At 41.7% G+C, this 17,260-nt stretch overlaps 1 protein-coding gene across 1 annotated transcript in view; it reads right to left on the minus strand.

Moving 5' to 3' along the window:
- ASTN2 (astrotactin 2) overlaps window positions 1–17,260 on the minus strand; it is a 1,033,755-nt gene that overhangs the window by 159,812 nt on the left and 856,683 nt on the right. Inside the window, exons 18-19 of the mRNA XM_052644759.1 lie at window positions 12,118–12,251; window positions 10,441–10,589 (exon numbers count right to left, since the gene is read on the minus strand). Coding sequence (XP_052500719.1) covers window positions 10,441–10,589; window positions 12,118–12,251 — 283 coding nt within the window. The remainder of the gene's footprint in view (window positions 1–10,440; window positions 10,590–12,117; window positions 12,252–17,260) is intronic.

A 17,260-nucleotide genomic window follows, 5' to 3' on the forward strand; every position in this document is an offset into this window, starting at 1 on the left:
TTCAGAAAATGAAGATCATGGCATCTGGTCCCGTCACTTCATGGGAAATAGATGGGGAAACAGTGGAAACAGTGTCAGACTTCCTTTTTTTGGGCTCCAAAATCACTGCAGATGGTGACTGCAGCCATGAAATTAAAAGACGCTTACTCCTTGGAAGAAAAGTTATGACCAACCTAGATAGCATATTGAAAAGCAGAGACATTACTTTGCCAACCAAGGTCCGTCTAGTCAAGGCTATGGTTTTTCCTGTGGTCATGTATGGATGTGAGAGTTGGACTGTGAAGAAGGCTGAGCACCAAAGAATTGATGCTTTTGAACTGTGGTGTTGGAGAAGACTCTTGAGAGTCCCTTGGACTGCAAGGAGATCCAACCAGTCCATTCTGAAGAAGATTAACCCTGGGATTTCCTTGGAAGGAATGACACTAAAGCTGAAACTCCAGTACTTTGGGCACCTCATGCGAAGAGTTGACTCATTGGAAAAGACTCTGATGCTGGGAGGGATTGGGGGCGGGAGGAGAAGGGGACGACCCAGGATGAGATGGCTGGATGGCATCACTGACTCGATGGACGTGAGTCTAAATGAACTTCGGGTGTTGGTGATGGACAGGGAGGCCTGACGTGTTGCAATTCACGGGGTCGCAAAGAGTCGGACACGACAGAGCGACTGAACTGAACTGAACTGAGCACAAGGAAGCAGAGAAGGCAATGGCACCCCACTCTAGTACTCTTGCCTGGAAAATCCCATGGATGGAGGAGCCTGGTAGGCTGCAGTCCATGGGGTCGCTAAGAGTCAGACACGACTGAGCGACTTCACTTTCACGCTTTGGAGAAGGAAATGGCAATTCACTCCAGTGTTCTTGCCTGGAGAATCCCAGGGACAGAGGAGCCTAGTGGGCTGCCATCTATGGAGTCGCACAGAGTCGGACACGGCTGAAGCAACTTAGAGGCAGCAGCAGCAACACAAGGAAGGATTAGAAGAACCTGAAAAGATGGTGGCAGCTCTGTCATTATCTTCAAACTTATGAAGGGTAGCAGGGAAAAGGAGGGGTAATATCTGTAGAGTGCTCCCAGATCATGTAACTAAAAAGTTTATCTCTATCAAAAGGAAAAAAAAGAACTCCTAGGTAAGAACACTGGTTCCTAAACAATCAGAAGAAAGAATCTTAGGTTTCCATTTCTGGACTAGATGGTGACATAGAAACTGGATTTATTTACCCTACTGCCTGAAATGTTAATTTTTTTTTTAAAGAAAAGAAAATGAGTTTTCAAACTGAAAATATGGCACCGGAGGACAGAGATATTGAAAAATGGAAAACAAATTCTGTGAGCCCTAAAACTTCCTCAGATTCCTGCCTTTAGGGAGTTTCTAGGGCACAGCAAGGGGATAACTGGTAGACTCCCTAAATGAAGAAGACAGAGTTCTTATTCTGGGAAGACCAAAAACTCAAGAGCTTATAGAATAGAATAAGAGAAAGAAGACAGTTGCACAGAAAGAAAATTTTAAGAGATCGTTCTCAAAATTTAAGAGATCTTTCAATTCTCATCAGAGTACTGGTTGATGGGTGTTTGTAAGGAGCCTACCAAACCAAGAGGGTTAGATAGAACAAGGCCCATTGCTCATAGAGGGGCCAGAATAGTGCTTATTCCTCCCAGTTACACAGGAAAATGTCACAATTCACGGGCCACTGTGTAGAATACATAGAAGAGACTTGCCTCAGTAGTAGGGAATTACTAGCATAGACTAAACACTGCTCTGGTTCCATCTAACGAAGCCCAAAAGCAAGGCCAAAAAGAATCAAACTATTTCCAAGTAAGTTACTGTGTCTCAGAATAGAATTCAAAAATATTTATAGGAATACAAAAATATCCAGCACCAAACAAGGCAAGTATCACAATGCCTGGCGTCCAACCAAAAAGTACCTGCATACAAAGAACAAGGGAATTCAACACATAATAAGGAGACAGATCAGCCCATTTAAACTGACCCAGAACTTACACAGATGTGAAAATTATGAAACAAGAACATCAAAGCCATTATTATAACTCTCTTCCATAAATCAAAAAGGTTAAGAAATAAATACACTAGCCAAATTCAAACTGAACTTCCTAAGATGAAAATTACAATGTCTGAGTTAAAAAAAAAAATTCACTGCATAGATTCACAGTAGATTAGATTTTGCAGGAAACACTAAAGACACAGCACTAAACACTATTCAAAATGAAACAAACAAAAAATAAATAATTGTTTAAAATGAAAAGAGCATCAGTGAGATAAACAACAATTTCAAGTAACTAAATACATTTATTATTAGAGTCACTGAAGGAGAAAAAAGATGGAAAACAGGAAGAATAATGACCCCCAATTTTCCAGATGGGATAATACTTTAAACCCATAGATCTAAAAAGCTTAATAAAACTCAAACATAATAAATTGCTCAAAGCCAATAGTAAAGAAAAAATCTTAGAAGCAGCCAGGGGGAGGGGAGTATGTTTATACCGGTGACCAAAAACAGAAATAAAAGAGATTTCTCACTACAAATAATTTAAGCAAGATATAGGAGCAACATCTTTAAATTACAAAAAGAAAAGTATGTCAGTCTAGAACACAATATCCACCAGTAACAGCTTTAAAAAAAAAAAGGAACAATGAATTCATCATTAACAGACCTGAAATATAAAAATAATAAAAGATATCTTTCAGGCAGAAAGATAATAAAATCATATGAAAATATGGATGCATATGAAAGAATGAAGAGCATCAAAAAAGTAAGTACATGAATAAACACATAAAACTAATTTTATTAATTAAATATATTTAAAGGGTAATTTACTTTTTAAGGAAAGTAACAATGAATTATGAATCATCTTTATATGAGTAAAATGTATGACAATACAAGATAAAGACTTGGAGGAGAGAAATAAAAGTACACATATAAGGTTCCTCTACTTTATATGAAGTGCTATAATAGCACTTGATGGCACATTGTGATATATTAAATATGAGTGTATCAACCTTAAAGTAATCACTAATAAAAGAAAAGAGAGTTACAACTATAATAAGTCAACAAAAGAAACAAAATGGAAATCAATTAAAGAAGATATTGTCACCCTGCTTATTTAACTTATATGCAGAGTACATCATGAGAAACACTGGGCTGGAAGAAGCACAAGCAGGAATCAAGATTGCCGGGAGAAATATCAATAACCTCAGATATGCAGACGACACCACCCTTATGACAGAAAGTGAAGAGGAACTAAAAAGCCTCCTGATGAAAGTGAAGGAGGAGAGTGAAAAAGCTGGCTTAAAGCTCAACATTCAGAAAACGAAGATCATGGCATCTGGTCCCATCACTTCATGGCAAATAGATGGGGAAACAGTGTCAGACTTTATTTTTGGGGGCTCCAAAATCACTGCAGATGGTGATTGCAGCCATGAAATTAAAAGACGCTTACTCCTCGGAAGAAAAGTTATGACCGACCTAGATAGCATATTTAAAAGCAGAGACATTACTTTGCCATCAAAGGTCCATCTAGTCAAGGCTATGGTTTTTCCAGTGGTCATGTGTGGATGTGAGAGTTGGACTATAAAGAAAGCTGAGTGCCAAAGAATTGATGGTTTTGAACTGTGGTGTTGGAGAAGACTCTTGAGAGTCCCTTGGACTGCAAGGAGATCCAATCAGTCCATCCTAAAGGAGATCAGTCCTGGATGTTCACTGGAAGGACTGATGTTGAAGCTGAAACTCCAATACTTTGGCTACCTATTGCAAAGAGCTGACTCATTTGAAAAGACCCTAATGCTTGGAAGGACTGGGGGCAGGAGGAGAAGGGGGCGACAGAGGATGAGATGGCTGGATGACATCACTAACTCAATGGACATGGGTTTGGATAGACTCCGGGAGTTGGTGAAGGACAGGGAGGCCTGGCGTGCTGTGATTCATGGGGTGGCAAAGAGTCAGACACGACTTAGTGACTGATCTGAACTGAAAGAAGATAGAGGGGATGAAAAAAGATATTCCATGCAAATGGAAATCAAAAGAAAGCTGGAGTAGCAGTACTCATATCAGACAAAAATAAAGACTGTTACAAGAGACAAGGAAGGCCAGAACATAATGATTAAGGGATCAATCCAAGAAGATATAACAATTGTTAATATTTATGCACCCAACACAGAAGAACCTCAATACATATGGCAAATGCTAACAGCCATAAAAACAAAAACTGGACTTTAACACTCCATTTTCTCCAATGGACAGATATACAGACAAATAATTAATAAGGGAACACAAGACTTAAATTACACATTAGACCAGGTAGATTTAATTGACACCTTTTTCCAGTAGTCATGTATGGATGTGAGAGAGTTGGACTGTGAAGAAGGCTGAGCGCCGAAGAATTGATGCTTTTGAACTGTGGTGTTGGAGAAGACTCTTGAGAGTCGCTTGGACTGCAAGGAGATCCAACCAGTCCATTCTGAAGGAGATCAGCCCTGGGATTTCTTTGGAAGGAATGATGCTGAAGCTGAAACTCCAGTACTTTGGCCACCTTATGCGAAGAGTTGACTCATTGGAAAAGACTGATGCTGGGAGGGATTGGGGGCAGGAGGAGAAGGGGACGACAGAGGATGAGATGGCTGGATGGCATCACTGACTCGATGGACGTGAGTCTGAGTGAACTCCAGGAAATGGTGATGGACAGGGAGGCCTGGCGTGCTGCAATTCATGGGGTCTCAAAGAGTCGGACACGACTGAGCGACTGAACTGAACTGAGGACATTCCATCCCAAAGCAGCAGAATACACTTTCTATTCCAGAGAACATGGAACATTCTCCAAGACAGATCACATCTTGGGTCATGAACTAAACCTTGGTAAACTTAAGACAACTGAAACTGTATCAAGCATCTTTTTTTTCGGCCACAGCACTATGAGATTAGGAATCAATTATGGGGGAACAAAAGAAAAACTGTAAAAACCCACAAACACATGGAAGCTAAGCAATACGCTACTGAATGGCCAATGGATCACTGAGGAAATCAAAGAAGAAATCAGAAATACCCAGAAACAGATGACAGTGAGAATGTGGCGACTCAAAACCTATGGGATGTAGCAAAAGTTATTCTAAGAGCGAGGTTTAGAGCAATACAATCCCACCTTCAGAACAAGAAATATCTCAAATAAACTACATAACATTATATCTAAAGCAATTACAGAAAGAACATCAGCAGCAACAGAATGAAAAAAAAAGTTAGTTGAAGGGAAGAAATTATAAAGATAAAAGCAGAAATAAATGAAATAGAAATGAAGAAAACAATAGCAAAGATCAATGAAACTAAAAGCTGACTCTTTGAGAAAATAAACAAAATCGATAAACCTTTAGCCAAATTCATCAAGAAGAAAAGGGAGAATACTCAAATCAATAAAATTAGAAATGAAAGAGAAATTACAACTGACACCATAGAAATACAAGGATCATAGGAGACTACTACAAGCAATTATATGCCAAAAAACTGAGCAACCTGGAAAAAGTGGACAAATTCTTAGAAAGGAACAACCTTCTAAGACTGAACCAGGAAGAAATATAAAATATGAAAAGACCAATCACAAGTAATGAAATTAAAGCTATGATTAAAAGTCTTCCAGTAAACAAAAGTCCAGGACCAGATGGTTTCAAACACAAATTCTACCAACCATAACTGATTAATAAAAACCATATGATCATCTCAATAGATGAAAAAAAAAGCTTTTGACAAAATTCAACACCCATTTATGATAGAAACTCTTCAGAGAGTGGGTACAGAGGGAATCTACCTCAGCATAATAAAGGTCATATAGGACAAATCCACAGCAAACATAATTCTCAACGGTGAAAAACTGAAAGCATCTCCTCCAAGATCAGGAATAAGATAAGGATGTTCAGTCTTGCTATTTTTATTCAACACTGTTTTGGAATTCCTAGCCAGGCCAAAAAGAGAAGAAAAGAAATAAATAAAATCCAAATTTGAAAAGAAGAAGTAAAATGGTCACTGCTTGCAGATGACATGATACTGTACATAAAAAATCCTAAAGATGTCACCAGAAAACTACTAGAGCTAGTCAATGAGCATTGCAAAGCTGTAGGATACAAAATTAATACACAGACGTATCGTACATCCGTATGCACGAACAAAGAAATATAAAAAGAGTAATTTAAAAAAGAACGAGTAATTAAGTAAACAATCCCATCTCTACTGCAAGAAAAAGAATAAAATACCTAGGAATAAACCTGCTTACAGAGGCAAAAGACCTATACTCAGAAAAGTATGATACTGATGAAAGAAATCAAAGACAACACAAACAAATGGACATATACCACAGAAGAATCAATTCTGTGAAAATGACTATAATAATTCTCAAAGCAATCTACAGATTCAGTGCAATCCCTGTCAAGTTACCAAAGGCATTTTTCACAGGATTAGAACATTTTTTTTTTTTAACATTTGTATGGAAACACAAAAGACTCCAAATAACCAAAGCAATCTTCAGAAAGAAAAATGGAGCTGAAGGAACCATGCTCCCTGAGTTCAGACTATACTAAAAAGTTACTGTAATCAAGACAGTATGGTACTGGTATAAAAACAAAAATGCAACTCAAGGGAGGATAGAAAAGCCAGAGATAAACTCATGCATTGATGTTCTTCTAATCTATTATACGACAAAGGAGGAAGGGATACAGACAACCATTTCATAGTAATAAAGGGATCAATTCATCACGAGGATATAAAACTTCTAAATGTTTATTCAGTGGATAAGAGCTTCAAAATGCATAAAGTAAAAACTGATAGAACTATAAGGATAAATATATAGATGTATCCACAATCATCATCAGAGGTTTCAATACTACACTTTCAAGTACTGAACAGTAAGAAGACAGAAAATCAAAAAGAATTCAGAAGACTTGAAAATCAGTCAACAAATTTGATCTAACTAGTATCCACAGAAAAACTCATTGATAAATAGAAGGGTCGACATGATTTTAAACTGGACACTGAAAACAATAATAGACCAAATTTGGTACCATAAAGTCAGTCTCAATAAATTTTAAATGATCCAGCAATTCCACTTCTGGGCATTGATTCAGAGAAAATCATAATTCAAAAAGATACACACACCTCAATATTCATTGCTGCACTATTCACAATAGCCAAGACATGGAAGCAATCTACATGTCCATCAACTGAGAAATGGATTTTAAAAAAAAGAGATACATATATACAATGGAATATTACTAAGGCATTAAAAATGAAATGATGCATTTGCAGTAACACGAATGGACCTGGAGATTATCATACTAACTGAAGTCAGACAAAGATAAACAGTATATGATATCATTTATATGCGGAACCTAAACAAAACACAATACAAATGAACTTATTAACAAAACAGAAACAGAGACGAAATTTTGGCTACGGGGGGAAGGATCAGAGAGAGGAAAAGACTGGGAATTTGGAACTGACATGTATACACTGCTATATTTAAAACAGGTAATCAACAAGGACCTCGTGCATGACACAGGGAACTCTACCCAGTATTTTGTAATAACCTAAACGGGCAAAGAGCTTGAACATAGGTATAACTGAATGGCTTTGCTGTATACCTAAAGCACAACTTGTTAATCAACCCTACTCCACTATAAAATAACATAGAAAAATTAAAGATTAAAGTCATAAAAAGTGTGTACTCTGACATAATATAATCAAATTAAAACTCGAGGAGAAAGATATCTCAAAAGTCTCCAAATATTTGGAAATTAAGTAACATGCATCTAAAGAGTCCATGGGTCAAAAAAGAAAACTAAAGGGAAATTAGAATGTCTTACAAGAAAAATCTCAAATCAACAACTTCAGCTACCAAGTTAAAAATTAACAACAACAAAAATAGGAACAAACAAAATCCAAAATAAGCAAAAGGGAAAAAACAAAACCACAACAAAGATCAGAGTAGAAATCAATGAAATGAAAAATAATAGTGAAAATAGGTGAAATTAAAGCTGATTCTTTAGGAACATAGGGATTCCCAGGTGGCTCAGTGGTGAAGAATCTGCCTGCTAATGCAGGAGACGTAGGAGACACAGGCTTGATTCCTGGGTTGAGAAGATCCCCTGGAGTAGGAAATGGCAACCCACTCCCTTATTCTTCCCTGAAAAATCCCATGGAGAGATGAAAGAAATTACCAATATCAAGATTAAGAGATTGACATCACTATAAATTCCATAAATATTAAAAATAATAACAGAATATCACTAACAAGTTTTTTTTTTCCAGTAAATTTTATAATTTACATGACATGGATAAATCCTTTAAAACACACAAGGTACCAAAATCAGCTAAGAAGAAATACATAGCCTGAGTAGCCCTATATCTATCAGAGAATTAAATTGGTAATTTAAACCAAGAAAAGTTCCAAGCTCAGACTATTTCACTTGTGAATTCTATCAAACAATTTTTAAAACTATATCACCCAAACTCTGATTCTACTCAAACTCTTTGAGAAAATGAAGTGTCTTGCAATTTTTTTTGAGAGCCCAGAGTTATGCTGACAGCAACAAAGACACAAGCATTATAAGAAAATACTGATTAAACCCTCACAAACAAGAATACAAAAATCTAAATAAAAGTTTAACACAACAAATACAACAATATATAAAAAAGACCGTGTGGGATTCATTCCAGGAATGCAAGGCTTTTTTTTTTTTCAGTCGTTTGAAGTTGTATCAATATAATTTACCATATTAGCAAACTAGGAAACATAAACTATGACACACATAATTCAATATTCATTTTCTAATTAAAGCAAAGCAGCAAACTAGCATTCAGCTTTTTACCATCAAATTTAATAAATAAAGATACAAGCGTTGTGTTGGGAGCAAGACAGACCAGTTGTGAGACTTTGGAAAGGCCACAGACCTCTCTGGTATTTGTGACTTGATCTACCAAAATAGACTTGGTAACTGTTCGGTAACTACTATCTGCAGAACAGTCACCTAAGAATTGTTAACACTTGCCTCTCTCCCCCTACCCCCAATACCCCCATCATCCTTCTAACCACCTGTACCGAAAAATGATTTGAACCCATCCATCCGAATCACAGCACCGTGGGGACAATTTGAACCAAAATATCAATTTGAATAACTGTCCATGCACAGAAATAGACTCACAAGAACTCAGGTAAATAGAGATTGTAGCTCCCAGGTGAAGCATGAAAGTAACAAAAAAAAAAAAAAAAAAAAAAACGCTTTGAGGAGGGTCAGAAAGACAGATTCATGTAACTCCTATAACCTCTTCCCCAGGCCTGAGCAGCCCAGTGCAGAGAGAGAACCATCCCTATGGAAGGAAAGAGAAAACTGAGGCCCACTCCACCTGCACTCCAGAGTCAGCTCTCATGGCGGCAGGCGGCTCCCAGCAGATGCCTGTGTGGATCCAGGCCCCTGGCTCAACCCAGCAACTACTGGCTCCAGGCCCCTGCAGCTTCTGTAGCACTAGGCTCCCTGTGGGCTCCCCTGAACCCAGGCCCCCATGCCACCTTGGCGCCTGCCAGCTCCAAAGGCCCCCAGGCGATCTATCCTTGAACCCTGGGTTCCATCTGGGCCCAGCATGAGGTCAGCAAGCACCAACTCCAGATTTTGACCCACCCCAGAACCAGGCTGGCTCCCACGGCCCCAGGCCCCTGACACTCACCAGCGACAGGCCTGCTCTCACGGCCCAGCCTCAAGTCCAGCTCCCACAGACCCAGGCTCCCCGCCTGCCCTACGCCAGACCAGCCCTGCAGATCCACCTTCAGGATGAAGCAGCCTCTTGTACACTCTTTAAGAATACTCAAAGCACTCGGGCCTAGAGGGGGAAAGGGCAACCCACTCCAGTCTTCTTGCCTGGAGAATCCCAGGGACAGAAGGGTCACAAAGAGTCGGAGACAACTGAACGACTGGCCACAAAGCCCTCAAGAGCCACGTCTCCCATCTTCTCCTGCAGGTCTGGATGACTTCCATATCCTCTTCCCCAACACGAAAGACAACGCACAGTGGAATCCTTTGAGCATCTTTATCTCAGTCCCAGAGATAATATATTTACAGATCAAGGTCTTCAAAAAAGGTAACCTGTAGACCTTTCCAAGTAGAAAAGGTCAAATCCTTGTTTGAATTAACTAACACTTTAGTATATGACTTTGAGGATCCAACTTAGAGACTCAGAAAATTCTTTCCAAGTACAAATTGCTCCCTTGCCCTGCTGGAAGTCACACCAAAAAAGCACACAGGTGTGGGCACGAGGTCACAGACACCAAACAATGACGCTTCCCGATGCCTTCTCAGTTCAGAAAACACCAAGAGTGCAGAGATATTTAGATAATCCCAGTTGCCCTCCTCTGTTACACCATCTCAACAAAAGAGGAAGCCTTGGGCTTTCTACTTACCCGTGTAGAGGTCTGTATCTGTGTACTCGTCCACTTTCTTGTGCTGCAGAATATAGTCAGAAACCTTGGTCCCGATAGCTGGCTGAACGTCCACCCACTCCAAGGAGACCACAGTGCTGGAGGGCTCTACTGTTGGGGAGAGCCGCAGCCTGGGGGGATGACAGAGAAGGGGGGATTTTTTTGCCAGCCGGTATTGTCTGGGCCCCAAAGAAGTGTGCATGTGTCCAGATTAAAAGTGTGGGTTTCAGTCTGGTGTCAAACTCCGATTGAACCCACCAGTAACCCTTTGCATATACTTAGGCAACTAATTTCACCTTTTTCAGCCTCTGTCTCCTTGTTTATAATGGGGATAAGAAAAGCTACCCTTTAGGATCCATGTGGAATCCAGTAAATTAATCCAAGCGCACAGCACGTGCTCACAGAAAATCGATTAGGTTGCCATTTGTTTAAACTATATGATGCTTCATTGTCAATTAAATTGGCAGTGCCTTCAAACACAGTATCTTCCAGCCTCCCTGACATTCTCTTCAGTCCCCCAGTATATTAGTCAATGTTTCAATATCCTTAATTCAGTAACCCCTCACAGAGGGCAGGAATCCTTTTATAAAGTAAGAAACAACAGAATGCTCGAAGGTGAGAACAGGGAGGGTCCTTTGAGAGAAGGAAGTGCAATCCCTTCATTTCATAGAAGGTAAAAGTAAGGTCCAGAAAAGAGACTGCTCTGCATAAAGTCACACAGCAAGCTGGGGACAGAGACATGGCAGTGACTTTGCACGTCCCCCAGCCCAGATTCCTTCCCTCTTTCCACCATAGCCGCCAACTCTTCAATGACTGTCTCACAAGGGAGCCTCAATATTGGTTCCTGCCCGGATTTCCTCTGCTCCCTACTCCACCCTCCTTCTTAACTTTACTCCCCTAATCGTGATGACCTTTCTCTACTTCCTCAAACGGTGAATTTCCTGGGTCGGGGCTTTCCCAGGGGCTCTGGCTTTTTCCCGAACCATGTTTGTTGCCATTGGCTACCTGACAAGCCTGACTCTAATTCAGGTCTTCTCAGAGAGGCTTCCAGGCTATCTCCCTCTCCTCCAACTACAGCCTCCCCGTTTCGTTCTCTCCATTAGCACATCTTTTCTTTTTCACTCATGTTTTCGTTATTTAAACATTTAAATGGTATGCTGTTTGTTTTTGCTTTGTCATCTGTCCCCTTCCCTAAATGGTCAGCTCCCTAAGTGCATACACTGTGCCTATCTTGCTCATTAGTGAATTCTCCAGCGTCTGACACATAGCAGGTGTTCAAAACTTATTTGTTGAATGAATGAATAACAGAAAGCTCCTTAGAAAAGGTCCTACCCTTTCTTTATCTCAGTAGCCCTAGTGGTGAACATGGGACCTGACAAAGCAGTAGTTGGCATCCCGCAAACTTTTGCCAAATGGATGAGTTAAAAGAAGTAACGATGGATGGCTTGGCGCTATCAAGATAGCACATGCTGCAGGGTAAGCGTCTGCCCCTGAGCCATGATTTTGTTTTGCCAAAGCTCCGTGCTTTTGCAAAGGAGGAAGCAGGCCCCCAGAGACTTCAGGCCTCTGGTGAAGCACCCTGGGAGGAGAAGCAAGCCATGGTCTGGGCTGGCAGGACAGGCATATGAGCTCATGGAAAGGGGGGCCATACATACGTACACCGGCTGCGGGAGGGGGCTGCAGTTGGGGAGCCCACTGGCGTCGAAGGCGCTGAGGTCACACCTGCACCAGTCATCAATCACATCCCCTTTCCCCGAGCACCAGTAAGAGCTCATCAGTGCGCTCCTGAAGGCCTGGAACAAAGGAGAATGAAAGAGAGGACGATGACAACGGTGGAGAGTAGAGAGGCAGTCCCAGAAGCCACGGCGGTAGTGGCCCAAGCTTCAGAACTGCCCTCCTGGGCACAGGGCACCATCTCCTGCCTAAGTCCCTAGCGTTCTACCACCAGGTTCTTCCATGCTGAGTCATTCCCTACCCAGTAGCAGAATGATCATTGAGGCGGAACAGTAATAGCATCCCTTGAGATCCTCCCCTGGGCCTGACCCTCTACCTATGTTGACTTATTTCACCTTCACTAGCCCACACAATAGCTGTAATAAAAAATAACTATTATTATTTCCCATTCTACCAACTAGAAAACTGAGACACATAGAAGGTAAGTCATTTGTCTGAGGTTCTGGTAACTGATGGAGCTCGGATCTGATCCAAGGCAGTCTGGCTCCAAACCCCGCCCTCTTTAATACCTCAGCACACTGCTTGTTGTAGGAGTCTGACCACCTCACCATGCTGCTTATAAACCTTCAGAGACTCCCCGGAGCCCTCAGGACAAACTCTACATCCCTTGCTCTGGCTCCTGACCACTTCCATAGCCTCATCTCTCACCACGCCTCTGATTTTCCCTTGCATGCTACCATCCACACTCATGTAACCACTACCGTGGCCGTCAACACTGAATTCCTGTCTAGGAAAAGTGCTTTCTAAATCAGGAGATAGAAAAGCATTTCTGCAAAGGACCAAACAGTAAATATTTCTGGCTTTATGGCCAGTCTCTGCCACAATTACTTAACTCTGCCTTTGTAGCATGAAAGCAACATAGACGATAGTTTCAATGAATGGGCATGCTTGAGTTCCAGTAAAACTTTATTTACAAAGACAGCTGACAGGCTTGATTCATTCTGAAGGTCACTTGTTTGCTGACCCTTGTTCTAAGTGGTGACCAATGTTCTATTTAATTACAATGTGCTTCATTGTCTCATGCTTTTTTTAAAAAAACACACCCTGTCCTCTCTGCTGGAATACTCTCAACCCCACAACCATCTTGGAAACCAATTTGCTCTTTTGTTCTCAAACGGACGCTTGTTTTCTATGGGAACCCTACCTTGACTTTAAGCCTGGAAGCAGGTTTCTCTTCCAGACACCACAGCATGCTACATCACAGCTAACCAATACATCCGTTTGCCGGTCTCACCCAGCAGACTCTGATCTCACCAGGAACACGGGCCACGCCTTATCCACATGAGTCTTCTCATGAGACTGAGAACACTTACTCGGTCAAGATTTACTAAATAAATTAATGGACACTGAAAACTGATCATAACGCTTAGGCTCAGATGCTCTTTCTGCTTTGCATGTATGCCCAGGCACTCAGTCGTGTCTGACTCTTTGTGACCCCACGGCCTGTGGCCTGCCAGGCTCCTCTGTCCATGGGATTTCCCAGGCGAGACTGGCAGGTGGATTCTTTACCACTGAGCCACCTGGGAAGCTCCATGCTTTCTACTTTAATCATGCCATCTGTACTGCCATTTCATGGCACTGGGGACTCAGAATGTCTGACAACTCTTCCTCAAACTTGGGAATTCCAGAGAGTGTTGATCTTTTATTCTTTGCCAGGTAACAGGTTCCACATGCTTTCTTCCTTTCTCTTTTCTTTAATGACTTTTTACTTTCTGTGTACTTTTTCAAGCTTCCTAACACCTACTACTAAGGACACTTGATTACCCAGGTGACACTTTTACCATCTTGCGTTGGTCAAAAGACTCAAGCACAGCACATTCACGTAAAGTGGGTGTGCCTCCTTAGCAAAGAACACGGACCTAGAAGGAGAAGACGTGCAACAGGAACACTATCGTGTAAGCCACATTCCCCTCAAGGCCTCTGAGGGGAAGGCTTCGATTATTCCTGCCATACGTCCTTTCTCATATTCTCTCCTAAGGGATGAAGCAATGATCTAACGTCCCCCGAATTAAGAACAATGAACCAAAGAAATAAAAAAGAAACTATAATACAAGCTAACGTCCATTGCAAAGAGTCGGACACGACTAAAGTGACTTAGCATGCATGCACAGTGTTCAGGAAGCACCTAACTACACAGTGTGAGATACTTTAAGGGCATTAAAGTGGAATTCTCACAATAGTCCTGAGAAACAGATTCTATGATCTTCATTTACAGGGGAGGACTAGGAATCAGAGCAGTTAAGTAATATTCCCAAGATCACACAGCAAGCACATGATGAAAACAGAATCCCAACCCAGACCTCTGTGACTCAGAATTATAGGTCTTTTCTACTCAACCACTTGGGACAGCAGGGTTGGTTCCAAGTAGGATTGCCAGACTCAGTAAATAAAAACACAAGATGCCAACTTAAACTAAAAATTCCCAATAAACAACTTTTAAAGTATAAATATATCCCTTTCATTGTTTGCATATAAGTTATGTGGGTCAGAGTCTGGCACACAATAATAGCATTGTTCTTACTAAGATCTGATATTACTATATTACCTAAAGTTGGCTTCCCTGGTGGCTCAGACTGTAAAGAATCTGCCTGCCAAAGCAGGAGACCCAGGTTCCATCCTTGGGTTGGAATGATCTCTTGGAGAAGGAAATGGCAACCCACTCCAGTATTCTTGCCTGAAGAATTCCATGGACAGAGGAGCCTAGCAGGCTACAGTCCATGGGGTCACAAAGAGTCTGACACAACTGAGTAACTAACAATTGACTACAAGTGAACTGATGTTAGGAATAAATGTCTGTCCTCCTTCAGCACCAGAGGGGGGCACTCTCGTGAGGGCAGAAACCAGGTGGGCTGGCAGGAGGTCACTCTGACTGTCAGACTTTCTCTCCCCTCCACTCGCAGTTTCCCCCTTTCTTGAATTAACATGTACGACTGCTCATGCCTTATGATTCTGTAACATCTCCAGCTAGAGCTAAGGGCTTAATGATGATAATGGGGAAATGCAGAGGCATGGTGAAAGTGACACAGATGCTAAGAGCTTGCCTTGGACTCTAGCAAAGGGAGGGGAGAGAATATCCTGTTTTGTGTATGTGCTTTTGTTTCGGTGCGTGTGTGTGCACGCGCGCGCGTGTGCGCGCGTGTGCGCGCGTGTGTGTGTGTGTGTGTGTGTGTGCGCGTGTATGATTTTTGTAATCAATAGTCACTGGGGCTTGTGAAAAACAAAACAGGAAATCTCTCTGGACTTTGTGAGTTTCACCATCCAAGCAGTTCTTGGGAAGAAACCCTGCCTGTGGATCTCCACATCCACTGGCTCTTTCCCAAACCCTGGGGAACAGAATGGGGACTGCAGCGATGGCCAGGCAAACCGTGGACAGAGCTCAAACGCGCTCTGATAAAAGGCCTGCATCAGACAGGGGGCCCTTGCGAGGCAGCAGGAGCCAACAGGCGTCAGCTCAGGTCCACACTTCCTTATGTCTCCAGTGCTTGCAACACTTCATCCCAAATCCAAATAGATCCCGAGGGAGAAGCAGCATAGAATGTTCCAGCTTCCAGGGACTCTGTAAATCATCTGATTGAATCCGTTTTGCAGATGCACATACAGTGGCCCAGAAAGGCTAGCTGGCTCTTTCATGGCGATAGAGCAACTTTGCGGTGAAATGACTCTGTTCCTCCATTTAATCCTCAAAATGTCCCTTTGAGATGGGTGTCACAGATACATGGAGGAGTAGGGATTTGAACTGAAGCCCTTCTGAATTCTGGCAACCTTGACTATCTCTGGTCACACAGGAACAATAAATGCCAAGATTTCATCCAAAACATCCTTTTCAGCTGCTCGGCTTGTACCACGTGCTTCTCTGCTGTTCGTGTGTGCGCACGTGAGTGTGTCTGCATGTGTCCTCAGAGGAAAATGAGACTTTACACTGGAGGCATTGTTGACTCTTAGCATTTGAGTAAGTGAAGGGACTTCAGAAACAAATCTTGTCCTTAATACAGGCCTAAGGGTGACATTTGCATGGCCATTTGTTTTCATGACAATGAAGGTTTGCTCACTGCTAGCAAACGTTTCCAACTTCTGGCTAATTAGCTAGCAAACCAAGCCCAGCAGGATGAGAAAACAGCCACAAAAATGTTAAGCAATCAAAATAAACAGGGATTTATTCCTGACCCTGTTGTTACTTCTCTAATTGAACTCAGCATAAGTTATTTCTCCCATTAAGCGTCAATTTCTCCATTGGTAGAATGAGGACACAGAAGTTTTATTTTGAAAGGTTTAAATCCCTGAACTTCCTCCTCCGTACCATGTGCCATCTAGAGGCTAAGAAAGGTGATGAACGAGACACAGTCACCCACTTCAGAGGGCTTGACTTACCTGTGCTCCGTCGTGTCTGACTCTTTGCGACCCCGTGGACTGTAGCCCACCAGGCTCCTCTGTCCACGGGATTTTCCAGGCAAGAACACTGGAGTGGATTGCCATTTCCTCCTCCAGGGGATCTTCCCGACGCAGGGATTGAACCCACGTCTCTTTCCTCTCCTGCACTGGCAGGCGGGGTCATTACTCCTGGGCCACCTGGGAAGCCCTGCTGGGAACCGCGAAGACACACACAATTTCAATTAATATGGTTCAAACGTTATGAAGTAGCTCACGCCAGAGGTTTATGGAAATGCAAAGGGAGGACTTTTCAGCTCTAAAAATTCTAACAATGTCTTAGGAATCGTTTTTTTTTTTTTGTCTTAGGAATCTTAAACTTCAAGATGACACTCTGTATTTAAGATAGATACTTGGGATCATCTATATATAGTGGAATGTCACTAAGCCAATGAGTTAAATTCCATATTCTATACTTACAGTGGCTATGTTTTACATGTCATACAGTTATACTCAGGGGCTGACCCCAAGTCTGCTACTTTTGACACTGAGGTGGTTCTAGTATGTGTAACCACAAAGATGCCCGGATCTTCTCACTCAAGTCTTGATGAATATGTTATATTCAGTATTAATAAGCATGCTCTTGAGGCTGTTCAAGCCATACAGGTTAAGGAGATGAAAGGCCTTCTGCTGCTGCTGCTAA

This window comes from Budorcas taxicolor, chromosome 8, assembly GCF_023091745.1.
Source record: "Budorcas taxicolor isolate Tak-1 chromosome 8, Takin1.1, whole genome shotgun sequence".
NCBI classification, from domain to species: domain Eukaryota; kingdom Metazoa; phylum Chordata; class Mammalia; order Artiodactyla; family Bovidae; genus Budorcas; species Budorcas taxicolor.